Source organism: Melospiza melodia (genome assembly GCF_035770615.1).
Source record: "Melospiza melodia melodia isolate bMelMel2 chromosome 7 unlocalized genomic scaffold, bMelMel2.pri SUPER_7_unloc_1, whole genome shotgun sequence".
Taxonomy (NCBI): domain Eukaryota; kingdom Metazoa; phylum Chordata; class Aves; order Passeriformes; family Passerellidae; genus Melospiza; species Melospiza melodia.
In genome coordinates, this window is record NW_026948497.1 from 1 (window position 1) to 20,640 (window position 20,640).

General features: G+C 51.9%; 1 protein-coding gene across 1 annotated transcript; it reads left to right on the top strand.

Annotated features, from left to right (window-relative positions):
- The first annotated feature begins 185 nt into the window (after positions 1–185).
- LOC134432667 (death domain-associated protein 6-like) lies at positions 186–18,233 on the top strand. The gene is made up of 5 exons (XM_063181560.1): positions 186–259; positions 9,458–9,674; positions 15,274–15,502; positions 17,781–17,911; positions 17,994–18,233. The coding sequence occupies exons 1-5, from the start codon at positions 186–188 to the stop codon at positions 18,231–18,233; spliced, it is 891 nt and encodes a 296-aa protein (XP_063037630.1).
- The last annotated feature ends 2,407 nt before the right edge of the window (positions 18,234–20,640 follow it).

The window sequence follows — 20,640 nt, forward strand, 5'->3', positions numbered from 1 at the left end:
TAAATGGGGAAAAATGGGGGAAAATGGGGTACAACCTTGGAGCCACCTCACCGATGAGTACCGGCCAGGTAATGGGCAAAAATTGGGGTGAAATGGGGTAAAAATGGATAAAAATGGGGTACAACTTCGGGAGTCATCTCACCGACGAGTACAGGCCAGGTAAATTGGGGTTAAAATGGGTAAAAATGGGTAAAAATGGGTACAACTTCAGGAGTCATCTCACCGACGAGTACCAGCCAGGCAATGGGCAAAAATTGGGGTAAAATGGGGAAAATGGGTAAAAATGGGGTACAACCTCGGGAGTCACCTCATCGACGAGTACAGGCCAGGTAAATTGGGGTGAAAATGGGGAGAAATGGGGTAAAACCAGGAAAAAATGGGGTACAACTTCGGCAGCCACCTCACCGACGAATACAGGCCGGGTAATGGGCAAAAATGGGGTGAAATGGGGTAAAAATGGGTAAAAATGGGGTACAACTTCGGGAGCCACCTCACCAACGAGTACAGGCCGGGTAAATGGGGATAAACTCAGGGAAAATGGGTAAAATGGGGTAAAATAGGGTACAACTCCATGAGTCATCTCACTGACAAGTTCAGGACAGGTAATGGGCAAAAACAGGGTAAAAAGAGCAAAAAATGGGAAAAAATTGAGTACAACTTTGGCAGCCGCCTCACCAATGAGTGCAGGCCAGGTGAGAGGGGAGAAATGGGGTAAAAATGGGTAAAAATGGGGTACAACTTCGGGAGCCACCTCACCAACGAGTACAGGCCGGGTAATGGGAGAGAAATGGCATAAAATGTGGTAAAACCAGGGAAAAAATGGGGCACAACTTCAGGAGCCACCTCTCCGATGAGTGCAGGCCGGGTATGGCGTGGGGAATGCAGAAAAAACGGGGTGAAAATAGGCAAAAATGGGAAAAAATGGGGCACAGCTTTGGGAGCCGCCTCACCGAGGAGTATGGGCGGGGTAAGGGGGTAAAAGTGAGGTAAAAATGGGAAAAAATGGGTGAAAATAGGAAAAAATGGGGCACAACTTCAGGAGTCACCTCAGTGATGAGTACAGGCCGGGTGGGGCGAGGGGAATGCAGAAAGACCAGGGTGAAATGGGGTAAAATGGGGTAAAACCAAGAAAAATTGGGGTACAACTCTGAGAGCCACCTCACCGAGGAGCACAGGCCGGGTAATGGGCAAAAATTGGGGTGAAAATGGGAAAAATGGAGAAAAAATGGGGTAGAACTTTGGGAGCCTTCTCACTGCTGAGCACAGGCCGGGTAATGGGGGAAATGGGGGAAAAATGGGAAAAACCAGAGGGAAAATGGGGAAAATGGGATCCAAGTTCAGGAGCCACCTCAGCGATGAGTGCAGGCTGGGTGTGGCACGGGGAATGGGGGAAAAATGGGGGAAAAATGGGGGAAAAATGGGAAAAATGGGGCACAACTTCGGGAGCCACCTCACCAATGAGTGCAGGCCGGGTAGGGCGAGGGGAATGCAGAACAAACGGGGTGAAAATGGGAAAAAATGGGAAAAAATGGGGCACAGCTTTGGGAGCCGCCTCACCAATGAGTATGGGCGGGGTAAGGGGGTAAAAGGGAGGTAAAAATGGGAAAAAAATGGTGAAAATAGGAAAAAATGGGGCACAACTTCAGGGGTCACCTCACCGATGAGTACAGGCCGGGTAGTGGGCAAAAATTGGGGTAAAATGGAGAAAAAATGGGTAAAAACTGGGAAAAAATGGGGCACAACTTCAGGAGCCACCTCACTGATGAGTGCAGGCCAAGTATGGAGGATAAACACAGGGGAAATGGGGGAAAATCAGCAAAAAATGGGAAAAAATGGGGCACAACTTCAGGAGTCACCTCAGTGACGAGTGCAGGCTGGGTAGGGTGAGGGGAATGCAGAAAAAACGGGGTGAAAATAGGAAAAAATGGGAAAAAATGGGGCACAGCTTTGGGAGCCGCCTCAGTGATGAGTGTAGGCCGGGTAAGGGGGTAAAAGTGAGGTAAAAATGGGAAAAAATGGGTGAAATGGGAAAAAATGGGGCAAAACTTCAGGAGCCACCTCAGTGACGAGTACAGGCCGGGTAGGGTGAGGGGAATGCAGAAAAAACGGGGTGAAATGGGGTAAAATGGGGTAAAACCAAGAAAAATTGCGGTGCAACTTTGAGAGCAATCTCACCGAGGAGCACAGGCCGGGTAATGGGCAAAAATTGGGGTGAAAATGGGGAAAAATGGAGAAAAAATGGGGTAGAACTTTGGGAGCCATCTCACTGCTGAGCACAGGCCGGGTAATGGGGGAAATGGGGGAAAAATGGGAAAAAACAGAGGGAAAATGGGAAAAATGGGATCCAAGTTCAGGAGCCACCTCAGCGATGAGTGCAGGCTGGGTGTGGCACGGGGAATGGGGGAAAAATGGAGGAAAAATGGGGAAAATGGGGTAAAAATGGAAAAAATGGGGTACAATTTCGGGAGCCACCTCATTGATGAGTACAGGCCGGGTAGGGCGAGGGGAATGCAGAAAAAACGGGGTGAAAATAGGAAAAAATGGGAAAAAATGGGGCACAGCTTTTGGAGCTGCCTCACGATGAGTACAGGCTGGGTAAGGGGGTAAAAGTGAGGTAAAAATGGGAAAAAAACGGGATGAAAATAGGAAAAAATGGGAAAAATGGGTGAAAATAGGAAAAAATGGGTGAAAATAGGAAAAAATGGGGCACAACTTCAGGAGTCACCTCAGTGACGAGTACAGGCCGGGTAGGGTGAGGGGAATGCAGAAAAAACGGGGTGAAAATAGGAAAAAATGGGGCACAGCTTTGGGAGCCGCCTCAGTGACGAGTACAGGCTGGGTAAGGGGGTAAAAGTGAGGTAAAAATGAGAAAAAATGGGTGAAAATAGGAAAAAATGGGAAAAAATGGGTGAAAATAGGAAAAAATGGGGCACAACTTCAGGAGCCACCTCAGTGACGAGTACAGGCTGGGTAGTGGGGAATAAATGGGGGAAAAATGGGAAAAAATGGGGGAAAATGAGGGAAAATGAGGGAAAATGAGGAATGGGGGAAGAATGGGACATGGGGAAAAATTGGAGAGGAAATGGGGAAAATGGGGGAGAAACGGGGAAAAATTGGGGGAAAATGGGAAATGAGTGGGGAATGAGTGGAGAAAACGGAAAAAATGAGAGGGGAAATGGGGAAAATGGGAAAAAATGGGGAAAAATGGGAGCAAAAAATGGGGGGAAATGGGGAATGAGCGGGGAATGGGGAAAATGGAGAAAATGGGAAATGGGAAAAATGAGAGGGGAAATGGGGGAGAAACGGGGAAAAATTGGGGAAATGGGAAATGAGCGGGGAATGAGCGGAGAAAATGGGAAATGGGAAAAATGAGAGGGGAAATGGGGGAAAATGGGGAAAATGGGGAAAATGGGAAAAAATTGGGGGAAATGGGAGGGGAAATTGGGGAAAATGAGGGAAATGGTGGGGATGGGGGAAAATGGGAAATGAGGTGGAAATGGGAAAAATGGGAAATGTGAAATGGGGGAAATGGGAAGAAATGGGAATAAATGGGAATAAATGGGAGAGGAGCACGGGTGGGAATGGGAAATGGGAGAGGAAATTGGGAAAAGTGAGGGGAAATGGTGGGGATGGGGGAAAATGGGAAATGAGATGGAAATGGGGAGAATGGGAAATGGGGAGAATGGGAAATGGGGAAAATGGGAAATGGGGAAAATGGGAAAACTGAGAGGGGAAATGGGAAAAAAATGGGAAAAATGAGGGGAATGAGGGAAAATGGGAAAATGGGAAATGGGGGAAATGGGATGGGACAAGGGAAATGAGAGGAAATGGGGAAATGGGAGGGAAATGGGAAGAAATTTGAGGGGAAATGGGGAAAATGGGAAAAATGAGAGGGGAAATGGAAAAAAAATGGGAGAGGGGCATGGGGGAAATTGGGAAAAATGAGGGGAATGAGGGAAAATGGTGGGGATGAGGGAAAATGGAAAATGGGAAAATGGGAGGAAATGGGATGGGACAAGGGAAATGAGAGGAAATGGGGAATGCAAGGGGAAATGGGAGGGAAATGGGAAGAAATTTGAGGGGAAATGGGGATGGGGGAAAATGGGAAATGAGATGGAAATGGGGAGAATGGGAAATGGGGAAAATGGAAAAAAATGGGGAAAATGGGAAAAATGAGAGAGGAAATGGCAAAAAGGGGAAAAATGAGGGGAATGAGGGAAAATGGTGGGGATGGGGGAAAACAGAAAATGGGAAAATGGGAAATGGGAAAATGGGAAATGGGGGAAATGGGATGGGACAAGGGAAATGAGAGGAAATGGGGAAATGCAAGGAGAAACGGAAAAATGGGAGGAAAATTGAGGGGAAATGGGGAAAATGGGGAAAAAGGAAGAAAAATGGGGTAGAAGATGGAGAAAATGCAGGATAATGCTGGGAAGTGGTGGGGAAATGGGATAAGGGAAAAAACGGGGTAGGAAATGGGAAAAGGGTGAGGAAATGGGGAAAGTGAGGGAAAATGGTGGGGATGGGGGAAAATGGGAAATGAGATGGAAATGGAGAGAATGGGAAATGGGGAGAATGGGAAAAATGAGAGGGGAAATGGAAAAAAATGGGAAAAATGAGGGGAATGAGGGAAAATGGGAAAATGGGAAATGGGGGGAAATGGGATGGGACAAGGGAAATGAGAGGAAATGGGGAAATGGGAGGGAAATGGAGAAATGGGAGGAAAATTGAGGGGAAATGGGGAAAATGGGGGAGAAACGGGGAAAAATTGGGGGGAAATGGGAAATGAGCGGGGAATGAGCGGAGAAAATGGGAAATGGGAAAAATGAGAGGGGAAATGGGGGAAAAATGGGAAAAATGGAGAAAAATGGGGGGAAATGGGGAAATGGGAGGGGAAATTGGGGGAAATGAGGGAAATGGTGGAGATGGGGGAGAGGGGAAATGAGATGGAAATGGGAAAAATGGGAAATGTGAAATGGGGGAAATGGGAAAAAATGGGAATAAATGGGAATAAATGGGAGAGGAGCACGGGTGGGAATGGGAAAATGGGAGAGGAAATTGGGAAAAATGAGAGGGGAAATGGAAAAAAATGGGAGAGGGGCACGGGGGGAAATTGGGAAAAATGAGGGAATGAGGGAAAATGGGAAATGGGGGGAAATGGGATGGGACAAGGGAAATGAGAGGAAATGGGGAAATGCAAGGGGAAATGGGAGGAACTTTGAGGGGAAATGGGGAAAATGGGAAAAATGAGAGGGGAAATGGAAAAAAAATGGGAGAGGGGCATGGGGGAAATTGGGAAAAATGAGGGGAATGAGGGAAAATGGGAAATGGGAAAAAATGGGCCAGAAAATGGGAATAAATGGGAGAGGAGCATGGGTGGGAATGGGGAAATGGGAGAGGAAATTGGGAAAAGTGAGGGAAAATGGTGGGGATGGGGGAAAATGGGAAATGAGATGGGAATGGGGAGAATGGGAAATGGGGAAAATGGGAAATGGGGAAAATGGGAAATGGGGAAAATGGGAAAAAATGGGAGAGGGGCATGGGGGGAAATTGGGAATAATGAGGGGAATGAGGGAAAATGGGGAAATGGGAAATGGGGGAAATGGGATGGGACAAGGGAAATGAGAGGAAATGGGGAAATGCAAGGGGAAATGGGAGGGAAATGGGAAGAAATTTGAGGGGAAATGGGGAAAATGGGAAAAATGAGAGGGGAAATGGAAAAAAATGGGAGGGGGAAATGGAAAAAAATGGGAAAAATGAGGGAAAATGAGGGAAAATGGTGGGGATGGGGGAAAACAGAAAATGGGAAAATGGGAAATGAGAGGAAATGGGGAAATGCAAGGGGAAATGGGAGGAAAATTGAGGGGAAATGGGGAAAATGGGAAAAATGAGAGGGGAAATGGAAAAAAAATGGGAGAGGGGCACGGGGGGAAATTGGGAAAAATGAGGGGAATGAGGGAAAATGTGAAATGGGGGAAATGGGAAAAAATGGGCCGGAAAATGGAATAAATGGGAGAGGAGCATGGGGTGGGAATGGGGAAATGGGAGAGGAAATTGGGAAAAGTGAGGGAAAATGGTGGGGATGGGGGAAAATGGGAAATGAGATGGAAATGGGGAGAATGGGAAATGGGGGAAAATGGGAAAAATGAGAGGGGAAATGGAAAAAAAATGGGGAGAATGGGAAAAATGAGAGGGGAAATGGAAAAAAATGGGAAAAATGAGGGGAATGAGGGAAAATGGTGGGGATGGGGGAAAACAGAAAATGGGAAAATGGGAAATGAGAGGGGAAATGGGATGGGACAAGGGAAATGGGGAAATGCAAGGGGAAATGGGAGGGAAATGGGAGGAAAATTGAGGGGAAATGGGGAAAATGGGGGGAAATGGGGAAATGAGATGGAAATGGGAAAAATGGGAAAAATGAGAGGGGAAATGGAAAAAAAATGGGAAAAATGAGGGGAATGAGGGAAAATGGTGGGGATGGGGGAAAACAGAAAATGGGAAAATGGGAAATGAGAGGGGAAATGAATTGGACAAGGGAAATGAGAGGAAATGGGGAAATGCAAGGGGAAATGGGAGGGAAATGGGAGGAAAATTGAGGGGAAATGGGGAAAATGGGGGGAAATGGGGAAATGGGAGGGGAATTGGGGGAAAATAAGGGAAATGGTGGAGATGGGGGGAGAGGGGAAATGAGATGGAAATGGGAAAAATGGGAAATGTGAAATGGGGGAATGGGAAAAATGGGAAAAATGAGGGGAATGAGGGAAAATGGTGGGGATGGGGGAAAACAGAAAATGGGAAAATGGGAAATGGGGGAAATGGGATGGGACAAGGGAAATGAGAGGAAATGGAGAAATGGGAGGGAAATTGAGGGAAAATGGGTGGAAATGGGCTGAAAGGAAGGAAAATGGGGTAGAAGATGGAGAAAATTCAGGATAATGCTGGGAAATGGGATAAGGGAAAAAAACGGGGTAGGAAATGGGAAAAGGGTGAGAAAATGGGGATGGGGTGGGGCTGGAAATGGGAATTTTGGGGGTTGGGATTTCAGGGTTTGGAGTTTTGGGGTTTTGGGGTTTGGAATTTTTGATTTGGGGTTTTTTGGGTTTTGGGAATTTGGGGATTTCGGGGTTTGGGATTTCAAAATTTGGGAATTTGGGGTTTTGGGATTTGGGAATTTTGGATTTCGGCGTTTGGAATTTGGGAAATTGAGGTTGGCAATTTTGGGAGCTGGAAGTTTGGAATTTTGGGAATTTTGGGATTTGGGGAATTTGGGAATTTGGGCAGTTTGGGATTTTGGGCAGTCTGGGATTTCAGGGTTTGGGATTTTGGGCAATCTGGGATTTGGAATTTCAGGAATTTGGGGATTTTGGGCAATCTGGACTTCAGGATTTGGGATTTTGGGCAATTTCAGATTTGGGAATTTGGTATTTCAGTAATTTGGGGATTTTTGGCAATCTGGGATTTCAGGATTGGGGATTTTGGGCAATCTGGAATTTCAGGAATTTTGGGGTTTGGGATTCCAGGATTTGGAATTTCAGGATTGGGGATTTTGGGCAATCTGGTGTTTGGGGATTTGGGATTCTGGGCAATTTGGAATTTCAGGAATTTGGGATTTTGGCCAATCTGTGATTTGGGATTTCAGGATTTGGAATTTCAGGAATTTGGGGATCTGGGATTTTGGGAAATTTGGGGGTTTCAGGATTTGGGATTTCAGGAAATCTGGAATTTTGTGATACGGGATTTTGGCCAATCGGTGATTTTGTGATTTTGGGCAAGCTGCGATTTCGGGCAGTCGGGAATTTCAGGGTTTGGGAATTCCAGGATTTGGTGTTCCAGGAACTTGGGGATTTTGGCCAATGTGGGATTTGGGGATTTGGGAATGTCGGGATTTGGTATTTCAGGAATTTGGGATTTCAGTAATTTGGGGATTTTGGGCAATCTGGGATTTCAGGAATTTGGGGTTTGGGATTTCAGGATTTGGAATTTCAGGAATTTGGGGATTTTGGCCAATGTGGGATTTGGGGATTTGGGATTCTGGGCAATTTGGAATTTCAGGAATTTGGGGATTTGGGCCAATCTGTGATTTTGGGGTTTGGGATTTCAGGATTTGGGATTTTGGCCAATCTGGGATTTGGGGATTATCTGATTTTGGGCAATCTGGGATTTTGGGCAATCTGGGATTTGATGATTTGGGATTTTGGGCAATCAGGGAATTTCAGGATTTGGTAATTTCATGATTTTGAGGATTTTGGGCAGTCGGTGATTTGGGGTTTTGGATTTCGGGGTTTCAGGAATTTTGGTATTTGGGATTCTGGCAGTTTGGGATTCTGGGCAATTTGGGATTTGGGGATTTGGGAATTCCAGGATTTGGTATTTCAGCAATTTGGGGATTTTGGTATTTGGGATTTTGGGCAATTTGGGATTCTGGGCAATTTGGGGATTTGGGAATTCCAGGATTTGGCGTTTCAGCAATTTGAGGATTTTGGCCAATGTGGGATTTGGGAATTTGGGAATTTCGGGATTTGGCGTTTCGGCAGTTTGGGGATTTGGGAATTTGGGAATTCCGGGATTTGGTGTTTCAGCAATTTGGGGATTTTGGCCAATGTGGGATTTGGGGATTTGGGAATTCCAGGATTTGGTATTTTCCTGCAATCTGGCATTTCAGGAAATTTGGAATTTTGTGGTTTGGGATTTTGGGCAATCAGGGAATTCAGGATTTGGTAATTTCATGATTTTGAGGATTTTGGGCAATCGGTGATTTGGGGTTTTGGATTTCGGGATTTCAGGAATTTTGGAATTTTGGTATTTGGGATTTTGGGCAGTTTGGGATTCTGGGCAATTTGGGATTTGGGGATTTGGGAATTTCAGGATTTGGCGTTCCAGCAATTTGGGGATTTTGGGCAATTGGTGATTTGAGGTTTAGGATTTCGGGATCTCAGGAATTTTGGAATTTTGGAATTTTGGTATTTGGGATTTTGGGCAGTTTGGGATTCTGGGCAATTTAGGGATTTGGGAATTCCAGGATTTGGCGTTTCAGCAATTTGGGGATTTTGGCCAATGTGGGATTTGGGGATTTGGGAATTTCGGGATTTGGCGTTTCAGCAGTTTGGGGATTTTGGCCAGTGTGGGATTTGGGAATTTGGGAATTCCGGGATTTGGTGATTCAGCAATTTGAGGATTTTGGCCAATGTGAGATTTGGTGATTTGGGAATTCCGGGATTTGACGTTCCAGCAGTTTGGGGATTTTGGCCAATGTGGGATTTGGGGATTTGGAATTTCGGGATTTGGTGTTTTAGGAATTTGGGGATTTTGGCCAGTGTGGGATTTGGGGATTCCAGGATTTGGTGTTTCAGCAGTTTGGGGATTTGGGAATTCCAGGATTTGGCGTTCCAGGAATTTGGGGATTTTGGCCAGTGTGGGATTTGGGGATTTGGAATTTGGGGATTTGGCATTTCGGCAGTTTGGGGATTTTGGCCAACGTGGGATTCGGTTCCCCCCCCGATGCAGGCGCGGACCCGGCGCTGTCGGACCCCGAGCTGGCGCAGCGGCTGCGGCGGAACCGGCGCCTGGCCCTGGCCCGGCTGGACGACGTCATCGCGCGGTTCGCACAGCGCCAGGAGCGGCACCACGAGAGGGGCGACGGAGCCGGGGCACGGAAACGGGCACGGGGAAACCGGGTAAACACGGGGGAAAATGGGGAAAAACCGGGAAAAACCGGGAAAAAACGGGGAAAGGCGAAATGGGGATGGGAAACGGGCACAGGGAAACAGGGTAAACATGGGGGAAAAACCGGGAAAAACGGGGAAAAACGGGGAAAAACGGGAAAGGCGAAATGGGGATGGGAAACGGGCACGGGGAAACGGGGTAAACACGGGGGAAAAACCGGGAAAAACGGGGAAAAACGGGGAAACGCGAAATGGGGATGGGAAATGGGCATGGGGAAATGGGGTAAACACGGGGAAAAGTGGGGAAAATGGGGAAAAACGGGGAAAAACAGGGAAAAACAGGGAAACACGAAATGGGGATGGGAAACGGGCACGGGGAAACAGGGTAAACATGGGGGAAAAACCAGGAAAAACGGGGAAAAACGGGGAAAAACGGGGAAAGGCGAAATGGGGATGGGAAACGGGCACGGGGAAACAGGGTAAACACGGGGGAAAAACCGGGAAAAACGGGGGAAAACCGGAAAAAACCGGGAAAAACGGGGAAAAACGGGGAAAAATGAAATGGGGATGGGAAACGGGCACGGGGGAAACAGGGTAAACACGGGGAAAACGGGGAAAAACGGGGAAAAATGGGGAAATGGGGATAGGAAATGGGCACGGGGAAACAGGGTAAACATGGGGGAAATGGGGGAAATGGAAATGGAGATGGGAAACGGGCACAGGGCAACAGAGTAAACACGGGGGAAACACGGGGGAAACCGGGGAAAAATGGGGAAATGGGGATGGGAAACGGGCACGGGGAAACAGGGTAAACACGGGGGAAACGGGGAAAAACCAGGAAAAACCGGGAAAAACGGGGAAACGCGAAATGGAGATGGGAAACGGGCACGGGGAAACAGGGTAAACACGGGGAAATGGGGAAAAACGGGGAAACACGGGGGAAATGGGAAATGGAGATGGGAAATGGGCACGGGGAAACAGGATAAACACGGGGGAAAAACGGGGAAAAACGGGGAAACACGAAATGGAAATGAAAAACAGACACAGAAATGGGCACGGGGAAACAGGGTAAACACGGGGGAAGTGGGGAAAAACGGGGGAAAATGGGGAAATGGGGACAGGGACGGCACCACGAGAGAGGGGACAGCAGCGGGGCACGGAAACGGGCACGGGGAAACAGGGTAAAATGGGGGAAAATGGGGTAAAACAGGGAAAAACGGAAAAATGGGGAAAAATGGGGAAAAATGGGGAAATGGGAAATGGAAATGAGAAAAAGACACAGAAACGGGCACGGGGGAAACAGGGTAAACATGGGGGAAAATGGGGAAAAACGGGGAAAAATGGGGAAATGGGAAATGGAAATGAGAAACAGACACGGAAATGGGCACGGGGAAAAACGGGGGAAAACGGGGAATGGGAAACAGGAACGGCCACAGGGGAACAGGGGAATGGGGGAAAACGGGGAAAACGGGGAAAACGGGGAAAACAGGGAATGGGAAATGGCCTCAGAAATGGCCACGGAAACGGCCACGGGGGAACGGGAGAACGGGAAAATGGGAATCGGGGAACAACCCAGAAACGGCCGCAGGGGAACCGGGCAAACGGGGCAAAAATGGGAATGGGAAACGGGAAATGGGGAATGGGGATAGGAAATGGACGTGGCGGAACCGGGTAAATAGGAACGGGGGAAAATGGGGAAAAACTTGGAAATGGGAAATTGGGAATGGGAAACAGGAACCGGCCTTGGAAACGGACATGGGGGAACCGGGGAAATGGGGGAAATGGGAAACAGGGAATGGGAAACGGGGATGGGAAACGGCCATGGGGGAACAGGGGAACGGGGAAAACGGGGAAAACGGGGAATGGGGAATGGGGATGGAAACGGGAACCAACCCAGAAACGGCAGCATGGGAAGCAGGCACACGGGAATGGGAACGGGAAACAGGAAATCTGGAATGGGGAACGGGAAATGGGGAACAGCCCTGGAAACGGGAACAGGGAGAATGGGGAAAAACGGGGGAAACGGGAAATGTGGAATGGGGAACGGGGATGGGAAAAGGCCGCGGGGAGCCAAGTGACAGGGGAAAAACAGGGAAAATGGGAAATGGGGAACGGCCCTGGAAACAGCCATGGGGGAACCGGGTAAACGGGGGAAACAACAGGAAAAACGGGGAATGGGGAATGGGAAACGGGCCCGGAAATGGCCAGCGGAGAACAGGGGGAATGGGAATGGGAAAATGGGGAAAAATGGGAAATGGGGAGCGGGAACAGGAAACGGCCACGGAAACGGACACAGGAGGGAACGGGGTGAATGGAAATGGGAAACGGGGGGAAAATGGGGAAAAATGGGAAATGGGAACAGGAAATGGGAACAGGAAACGGCCGCACGGGAACTGGGTAACGGGAATGGGGAATGGGGAAAATGGGGAATGGGGAAAATGGGGAAAATGGGGAATGGGGACAGGAAATGGCCGCACGGGAACTGGGTAACGGGAATGGGAAACGGGGAAAATGGGAAATGGGGAAAATGGGGAAAATGGGGAATGGGGACAGGAAATGGCCGCACGGGAACTGGGTAACGGGAATGGCAAACGGGGGAAAATGGGAAATGGGGAATGGGGAACGGCCCTGGAAACGAACACAGGGGAACCGGGGGGAAAACGGGGAAACTGGGGAATGGGAAATGGGAACAGGAAATGGGAAATGGGGAAACAGGGTAACAGGAAACGGGGAAAATGGGAATGGGGAATGGGAACAGGAAATGGGAAATGGGGAACAGGAAATGGGAACAGGAAACGGCCACAGAAATGGCCACGGGGGAACAGGGTAAACAGGGACAGGAAATGGGGACAGGAAATGGGACAGGAAACGGCCACGGGGGAACAGGGTAACGGGAATGGGAAATGGGGAAAATGGGAAATGGGGAAAATGGGGAAAATGGGGAACGGCCCTGGAAACGAACACAGGGGAACCGGGGGGAAAACGGGGGGAAAACGGGGAAACTGGGGAATGGGAAATGGGAACAGGAAATGGACATGGGGAAACAGGGTAACGGGAGCGGGAAACGGGGAAAATGGGGAATGGGGAATGGGAACAGGAAATGGGAAATGGGGAACAGGAAATGGGAACAGGAAATGGCCACAGAAATGGCCACGGGGGAACAGGGTAAACAGGGACAGGAAATGGGGACAGGAAATGGGAACAGGGTAAACAGGGACAGGAAATGGCCATGGGGAACAGGGTAACGGGAATGGGAAATGGGGAAAATGGGGAATGGGGAAAATGGGGAAAATGGGGAACGGCCCTGGAAACGGACACAGGGGAACCGGGGGGAAAACGGGGGGAAAATGGGGGAAACTGGGGAATGGGGAATGGGAACAGGAAATGGACACGGGGAAACAGGGTAACGGGAACGGGAAACGGGGAAAATGGGGAATGGGGAATGGGAACAGGAAATGGACACGGGGAAACAGGGTAACGGGAACGGGAAACGGGGAAAATGGGGAATGGGGAAAATGGGAAATGGGGAAAACGGGGAAATGGGGAAAATGGGAAATGGCAACGGGAACCAGCCCGGAAACGGCCACGGGGGAACGCGGTAAATGGGGGAAAAATGGGAAAATGGGAAACACGGAAAAATCAGGGAGAATGGGAAATGGGAAACAGGAACCGGCCTCATAAACGGCCGTGGGGAACCGGGGAACGGAAACAGGGGAAGGGGGGAAATGGGAAATGGGGACGGGAACAGGAAACGGACATGGGGGAACAGGGAAATGGGGAAAAGGGGGAATTGGGAAACGGAAATGGAAAATGGGAAATGGAAATGGGGACGGGAACAGGAAACGGGCATGGGGGAACAGGGAAATGGGGAAAAATTGGGAAAGGGAAATGGAAAATGGGAAATGGGAAATGGGGACGGGAACAGGAAACGGACATGGGGGAACAGGGAAATGGGGAAAAATTGGGAAAGGGAAATGGAAAATGGCCTGGAAACAGACACGGGGGAACAGGGTAAAGCAGGAACGAGAAACGGGGAAACGGGAAATGGGGAACAGACACGGAAATGGGGAAACGGGGAAACAATGGGAAATGGGAAACGAGAATGGGGAACAGGAAATGGACACGGAGGAACCGGGAAAACGGCGGAAACGACCGGGAAAACTGGGGAATAACGCGGAAACGGGAACAGGAAATGGGCGCGGGGAAATGGGAAACGGGGAAATGGGAAATGGGAAATGGGAATGGGAAATGGGAAACGGCCCCGGAAACGGCCGTGGGGGAACCGGGTAAACGGGAATGGGAAACAGGGAAAACGGGAAAAGGGGAAAATGGGGAATGGGGGAACAGGAAACAGCAACAGGGAACCGGGAAACGGGAAATGGGGAAAATGGGAACAGGAAATGGGGAATGGGAAATGGAAATGGGAAACGGGAAATGGGGAAAATGGGAAATGGGAAATGGGAAACGGGAAATGGGGAAAATGGGAAATGGGGAAAATGGGAAATGGGAAATGGGAAACGGGAAATGGGGAAAATGGGAAATGGGGAAAATGGGAAATGGGAAATGGGAAATGGGGAAAATGGGAACAGGAAATGGGAAATGGGAACAGGGAATGGGAAATGGGAAATGGGAACAGGAACAGGAAATGGGAATGGGAAATGGGAATGGGAAACAGGAACAGGAAATGGGGAATGGGAAATCGGAATAGGAAATGGGAAATGGGAACAGGGAATGGGAAAATGGGAAATGGGAAATGGGAACAGGAACAGGAAATGGGAATGGGAAATGGGAAATGGGAATGGGAAACAGGAACAGGAAATGGGGAATGGGAAATCGGAATAGGAAATGGGAAATGGGAACAGGAAATGGGAATGGGGAATGGGAATGGGAAATGGGAACAAGGTGGGGAAATGGGGAAAATGGGAATGGGAAATGGGAACGGGGAAATGGGAAATGGGAACGGGAAATGGGAAAAGGGAACAGGAAATGGAAATGGGAAATGGGAACAGGAAATGGGGAATGGGAATGGGAAATGGGAACGGGGAACGGGAAATGGAACGGAACAGGAAATGGGAAATGGGAAATGGGAACAAGAAATGGGAAATGGGAATGGGAAATGGGAATGGGAAACAGGAACAGGAAATGGGAACGGGAAATGAAATGGGAAATGAAAACAGGAAATGGGAAATGGGAATGGGGAATGGGAAATGGGAACGGGAAATGGGAATGGGAAATGGGAAATAGGAACAGGAAATGGGAATGGGAACAGGAAATGGGAATGGGGAATGGGAAATGGAAACAGGAAATCGGAACAGGAAATGGGAATGGGAACAAGGTGGGGAAATGGGAATGGGAAATGGAAATGGGAAATGGGAACAGGAAATGGGAAATGGGAAATGGGAACAAGGTGGGGAAATGGGAATGGGAACGGGAACAGGAAATGGGAATGGGAACAGGAAATGGGAACGGGAACAGGAACAGGAAATGGGAACGGGAAATGGGAACAAGGTGGGGAAATGGGAGAAGGAAGAGAAAGAAGAGGAGGAGGAGGAGGAGGAGGAGGAGGAAGGCTGGAAAAGGAACCGCTCCCCCTGAACCCCTCCATCCACAGAGGAAGAAAGAGGAGGAGGAGGAGGAAGAGGAGGAGGAAGAAGAGGAGGAAGAGGAAGACGAGGAAGAGGAGGAGGAAGATGAAGAAGACGAGGAAGAGGAGGAGGAGGAAGAGGAGGAGGAGGAGGAGGAAGGAGAATCCTCGGAGGCCGAAGGGCGGGTGAAGGTCAAGGAGGAGGAGGAGACGGAGGAGGAGGAGGAGGAAGGAAGAGAAGCCGCGGCGGCGCAGGGTGGGGAGTTGGGGGAATTTGGGGGAATTTGGGGAAATTTGGGAATTCTGGGGAAACTTGGGGGGATTTTGGGGGGAAATTCTGGGAAAATTTGGGGAATTCTGGGGGAAATTCTGGGGGAATTTTGTGAATTCTGGGAGGATTTTGGGGGAGATTCTGGGAAAATTTGGGGGGATTTTGGGGGAAATTCTGGGAAAATTTGGGGAAATTTGGGAAATTTGGGGGGAATTTGAGAATTCTGGGGGATTTTGGGGGGATTTAGGGGGAAATTTGGGAGCTCTGGAGGGATTTGGAAGTAATTTTGGGAATTCTGGGGGGAATTCTGGGAAAATTTGGGGATTTGGGAATTTGGGGGGATTTTGGGGGAGATTCTGGGAAAATTTGGGGAATTTTGGGAAATTTGGGAATTCTGGGGGGATTTGGGGAATTTGGGGGGATTTAGGGGGAAATTTGGGAGTTCTGGAGGGATTTGGGAGGAATTTTGGGAATTTGGGGGGATTTGGGGCAGTTCTGGGGGATTTGGGGGGAGTTTTGGGGAAATTTTGGGAATTTTGGGAGAACTTTGGGAATTCGGGGGAATTTGGGGGGGTCCTGGGGGTGATTTTGGGGTAATTTTCGGGGTGAATTTTGAAGGGCCATGGGGGGATTTTGGGGGAGGGAATTTTGGGGCTTTCTGGGGGGGATTTTGGGGAAATTTCGGGAGGGATTTTGGGGGTTCTGGGGGGGATTTTTGGGGGGATTTTTGGGAGGGATTTGGGGGATCATGGGGTGAATTTTGGGGGTCCTTGGGGTGAATTTTGGGGGGTTCTGGGGGGAATTTTGGAGGGGAATTTCAGGGATCCCTTAGGGGGGATTTGGGGAGGGGGGGGAATTTTTGAGAAGGATTTTGGGGGTCCTGGAGGGAATTTTGGGGGTCCTGGCAGGGATTTTGGGGGGTTTTGGTGGGATTTTGGGGGAGGGAATTTCGAGGTCCTTGAGGGGGATTTTGGGTTTTTTTGGGGGGATTTTGAGGGAATTTTGGGAGGGATTTGGGGGTTCTGGGGGGATTTTTGGGGGATTTTTGGGAGGAATTTGGGGGATCATGGGGTGAATTTTGGGGGAGTTTTGGGAGGGAATTTTGGGGGGTCCTGGGAGGGATTTTTGGGAGGATTTTTGGGGGGATTTGGTGGGATTTTGGGGGAGGGAATTTCGAGGTCCTTGAGGGGGATTTTGGGGCTTTCTGGGGGGATTTTGGGGAATTTTGGGAGGGATTTGGGGGTCCTGGGGGGGATTTTGGGGGATTTTGGGGACATGGGGGGGAGGTTTTGGGGGGTCATGGGGTGAATTTTGGGGGATTTTGGGGGGGAATTTTTGGGGGGTTTCGGTGAAGATTTTGGGGGAGGGAATTTCGAGGTGCTTTGGGGGAAATTTTTGGGGTCTCCGAGGTGAAATTTGGGAGAATTTTGGGGGGTCCTGGGGAAATTTTTGGGGGTTTAGGTGGGGATTTTGGGGGAGGAAATTTCAAGGTCCTTGGGGGGAATTTTGGGGGAATTTGTTGGGAATTTTGGTGGATCCTGGGAGGAATTTTGGAGGGTTCTGGGGGGAATTTGGAGGGAATTTTTGGGGGGGTCCTGGAGGAAATTTTGGGGTGAATTTTGGGGGACCCTGGAGGGAATTTGGGGAGCATTTGGGGGGGTTCTGAGGGGGATTTTTTGGGGGGTTTAGGTGGGATTTTGGGGGAGGGAATTTCAAGGTCCTTGGGGGGAATTTTGAGGGAATTTGGTGGGAATTTTGGCGGATCCTGGAGGGAATTTTGGAGGGTTCTGGGGGGAATTTGGAGGGAATTTTTGGGGGGGTCCTGGAGGAAATTTTGGGGAACCCTGGAGGGAATTTGGGGAGCATTTGGGGGGGTCCTTCAGGGGATTTTAGGGGAATTTTGGGGGGAAATTTTTGGGGTCTCCGAGGTGAATTTTGGGGGATCCTCGGAGAGGATTTTGGGGGGTTCTGGGGGTTTGGGTGGGGATTTTGGGGGAGGAAATTTCAAGGTCCTTGGGGTGAATTTTGGGGGACCCTGGAGGGAATTTGGGGAGCATTTTGGGGGTCCTTCAGGGGATTTTAGGGGAATTTTGGGGGGGTCCTGAGGGGGATTTTAGGGGAATTTTTTGGGGGGGTCCTGAGGGGGATTTTGGGGGTCCTGGGAAGAATGTTGGGGGTATTTTTGGGGTGAATTCTGGGGGGTCCTGGGTGTGTCCCCGCCCCTCCCCCCCTCTCTAACCCCTCCCCCTCCCCCCCCCTCCAGGTGCGGCCGATCCGGGGGTCCCGGCGCTGCCCCTCCCCCCCAAAGCCGAGGGGGAGGGGGGGGGTCCCGAGGGGGGTCCCGAGCCCCTCCCCCCCCCCCAAGCCCGAGCTGTTCCTGCTGGAGATCGAAGCGCTCCCATTGGAGCCCGCCGAGACCCCGCCCCCCTCCCCCTCCCCCTCCCCGTCCCCTCCCCCCGCCCTGGGCGGCTCCGAGGCCACGCCCAAGGCCACGCCCCCCTCCCCGCGGGGCCACGCCCCTCCCCCGCCCCCGCCCGGCTTGGATTTGGGGGGCGGGGCCCGCAAGCGCCCCTGCCCCCCCTCGCCCCCCTCCCCCCCCCGGCCCATCAGCTCCACCTCCCTGAACGGGGGGGGAGGGGCGGGGGGGGCCGAGACCCCGCCCCCGGCCCAGGGACCCCCCCCCAGGAAACGGAGCCGGAGCGAGACCCAGAGGTGAGCGGGAATTTTGGGGGGTCCTGGGGGAATTGGGGGTCCTGGCTGGAATTTGGGGGGTCCTTGGGGGGATTTGGGGGGGATTTGGGGGGTCCTGGGGGAATTTGGGGGGTCCTGGGGGGATCTGGGGGGTCCTGAGGGGGATTTTGGGGGATTTGGGGGGTCCTGGGGGGATTTGGGGGGGGATTTGGGGGATTTTGGGGGTCTTGGAAGGGATTTGGGGATTTTGGGGAATTTGGGGGGTCCTGGGGGCATTTGGGGGATTTTGGGGGGGGCCTGAGAGCGTCTGGGTGGGAATTTGGGGGTTCCTGGGGAAGATTAGGGGGGTCCTGAGGGGGATTTGGGGGATCCTGGAGGGATTTGGGGGGTCCTGAGGGGGTCTGGGGGGGCATTTGAGGGAGCTCTGGAGGAATTTGGGGGATTTTGGGGGGTCCCAGGGGGGATTTTGGGGGTCCTGGGTGAGTCTGGGATGGATTGGGGGGAAATTTTGGGAAAGTCTGGGGGGGATTTGGGGGGTCCTGGGGGGATTTAGGGGTATTTAGGGGGATATTTCGGGATTCCCATTGGGATTTTTGGGGTTCCCACTGAATTTTTGGGGTTCCCATTGAATTTTGGGGTTCCCATTGAATTTTTGGGGTTCTATTGGGATATTTGGGGTTCATTGGGGGGGGGTTTCGGGGTTCCCATTGCATTTTCTGGGTGTCTCTGACCCTTTCCCCTCCCCCCAGCCTGGCGCTGCCCGGGGGGGTCCCCCCGGCTCTGGGGGGGGCGGGGGCCGGATTTGGGGGGCGCCCCCCCCTCCCCCCTGCCCGACTCCACCCGCGCCGACTCCCCCGGGGGGGACCTGGTCAGCTCCTCGCAGGGGAGCCCCCCGGGACAGGGGCACCCCAAAACCTGCAAGGTGAGAATGGGAGATTTTGGGGGGGTCCTGGGTGGGAATTGAGGGTTTGGGGGCTCCTGGTCAGCTCCTCGCAGGGGAGCCCCCCCGGAATGGGGCACCCCAAAACCTGCAAGGTGAGAATGGGGGGATTTGGGGGGATTGAGGGGGGTCCTGAGGGGTGTTTGGGGGTGTTTGGGGGGTCCCTGGGGGGGCTCCTGGTCAGCTCCTCGCAGGGGAGCCCCCCGGGACAGGGGCACCCCAAAACCTGCAAGGTGAGGATGGGGAAACTGGGGGGTCCTGGGTGGGAATTGGGGGGTCCTGAGGGGTTTGGGGGACCTGGTCAGCTCCTCGCAGGGAGCCCCCCCGGAACGGGGCACCCCAAAACCTGCAAGGTGAGAACCCCAAAACCTGCAAGGTGACAGTGGGGAGATTTGGGGGGAATTGAGGGGTCTGGGGGCTCCTGGGTGGGATTTGGGGGGGTCTGGGGGCTCCTGGTCAGCTCCTCGCAGGGGAGCCCCCCCGGGACAGGGGCACCCCAAAACCTGCAAGGTGAGAATGGGGGGGATTGGGGGGGATTGAGGGGTTTGGGGGGACCTGGTCAGCTCCTCGCAGGGGAGCCCCCCCAGAACGGGGCACCCCAAAACCTGCAAGGTGAGAACGGGGGAATTTGGGGGTCCTGGGTGGGAATTGGGGTGTCCTGGGTGGATTTGGGGGTGTTTGGGGGTGTTTGGGGGGTCCTGGGTGGAATTGGGGGGATCTGGGGGGGATTTGGGGGTGTTTGGGGGTGTTTTGGGGGTCCCTGGGGGCTCCTGGTCAGGTCCTCGCAGGGGAGCCCCCCGAGAATGGGGGACCCCAAAACCTGCAAGGTGAGAATGGGGGGGTCCTGAGGGGGTTTGGGGGGTCCCGAGGGGGTTTGGGGGGTCCTGAGTTGTCTGGGAGGGGGTTTGGGGGCTCCTGGGGGGATTTTGGGGATCCCCAGGGGGAATCTGGGGCATCTTCGGGGGGTCCCAGGGGCCCAAAGATCCCCCTGGGGTCACCTGGACCCCCAGATCTCTGTGGGGCGACCCCAGACCCCCCCCAAAATCTCCATCGAGGGAGCCAAGAGGAGCCCAGGACCCCCCAAAATCCCCTGGGGTGACCCCAGAGGGACCCCAGACCCCCCAAATTCCCCCCAGGATCCCCCAGATTCCCCCCGGGGTGACCCCAGAGGGGTCCCGGACCCCCCAAATTCCTGCAAAACCCCCAAATCCCCCAAATTTCCCCCAGAGTCTCCGTGGGGTGACCCCAGACCCCCCAAATTCCCCCTAACTCCCATGGGGTGACCCCAGACCCCCCAAAATCCCCCCAGATCCCTGTGGGGTGACTCCAAGTGGGTCTCAGACCTCAGGACCCCCCAAAATTCCCCCCAAACCCCCCTGGGGTGACCCCACAGGGCCCCAGACCCCCCAAAACCCCGAATTCCCCCAATTCCAGACCAGCGTGGGAACGCAGTGCGACCCCGAGGAGATCATCGTGCTCTCGGACTCGGATT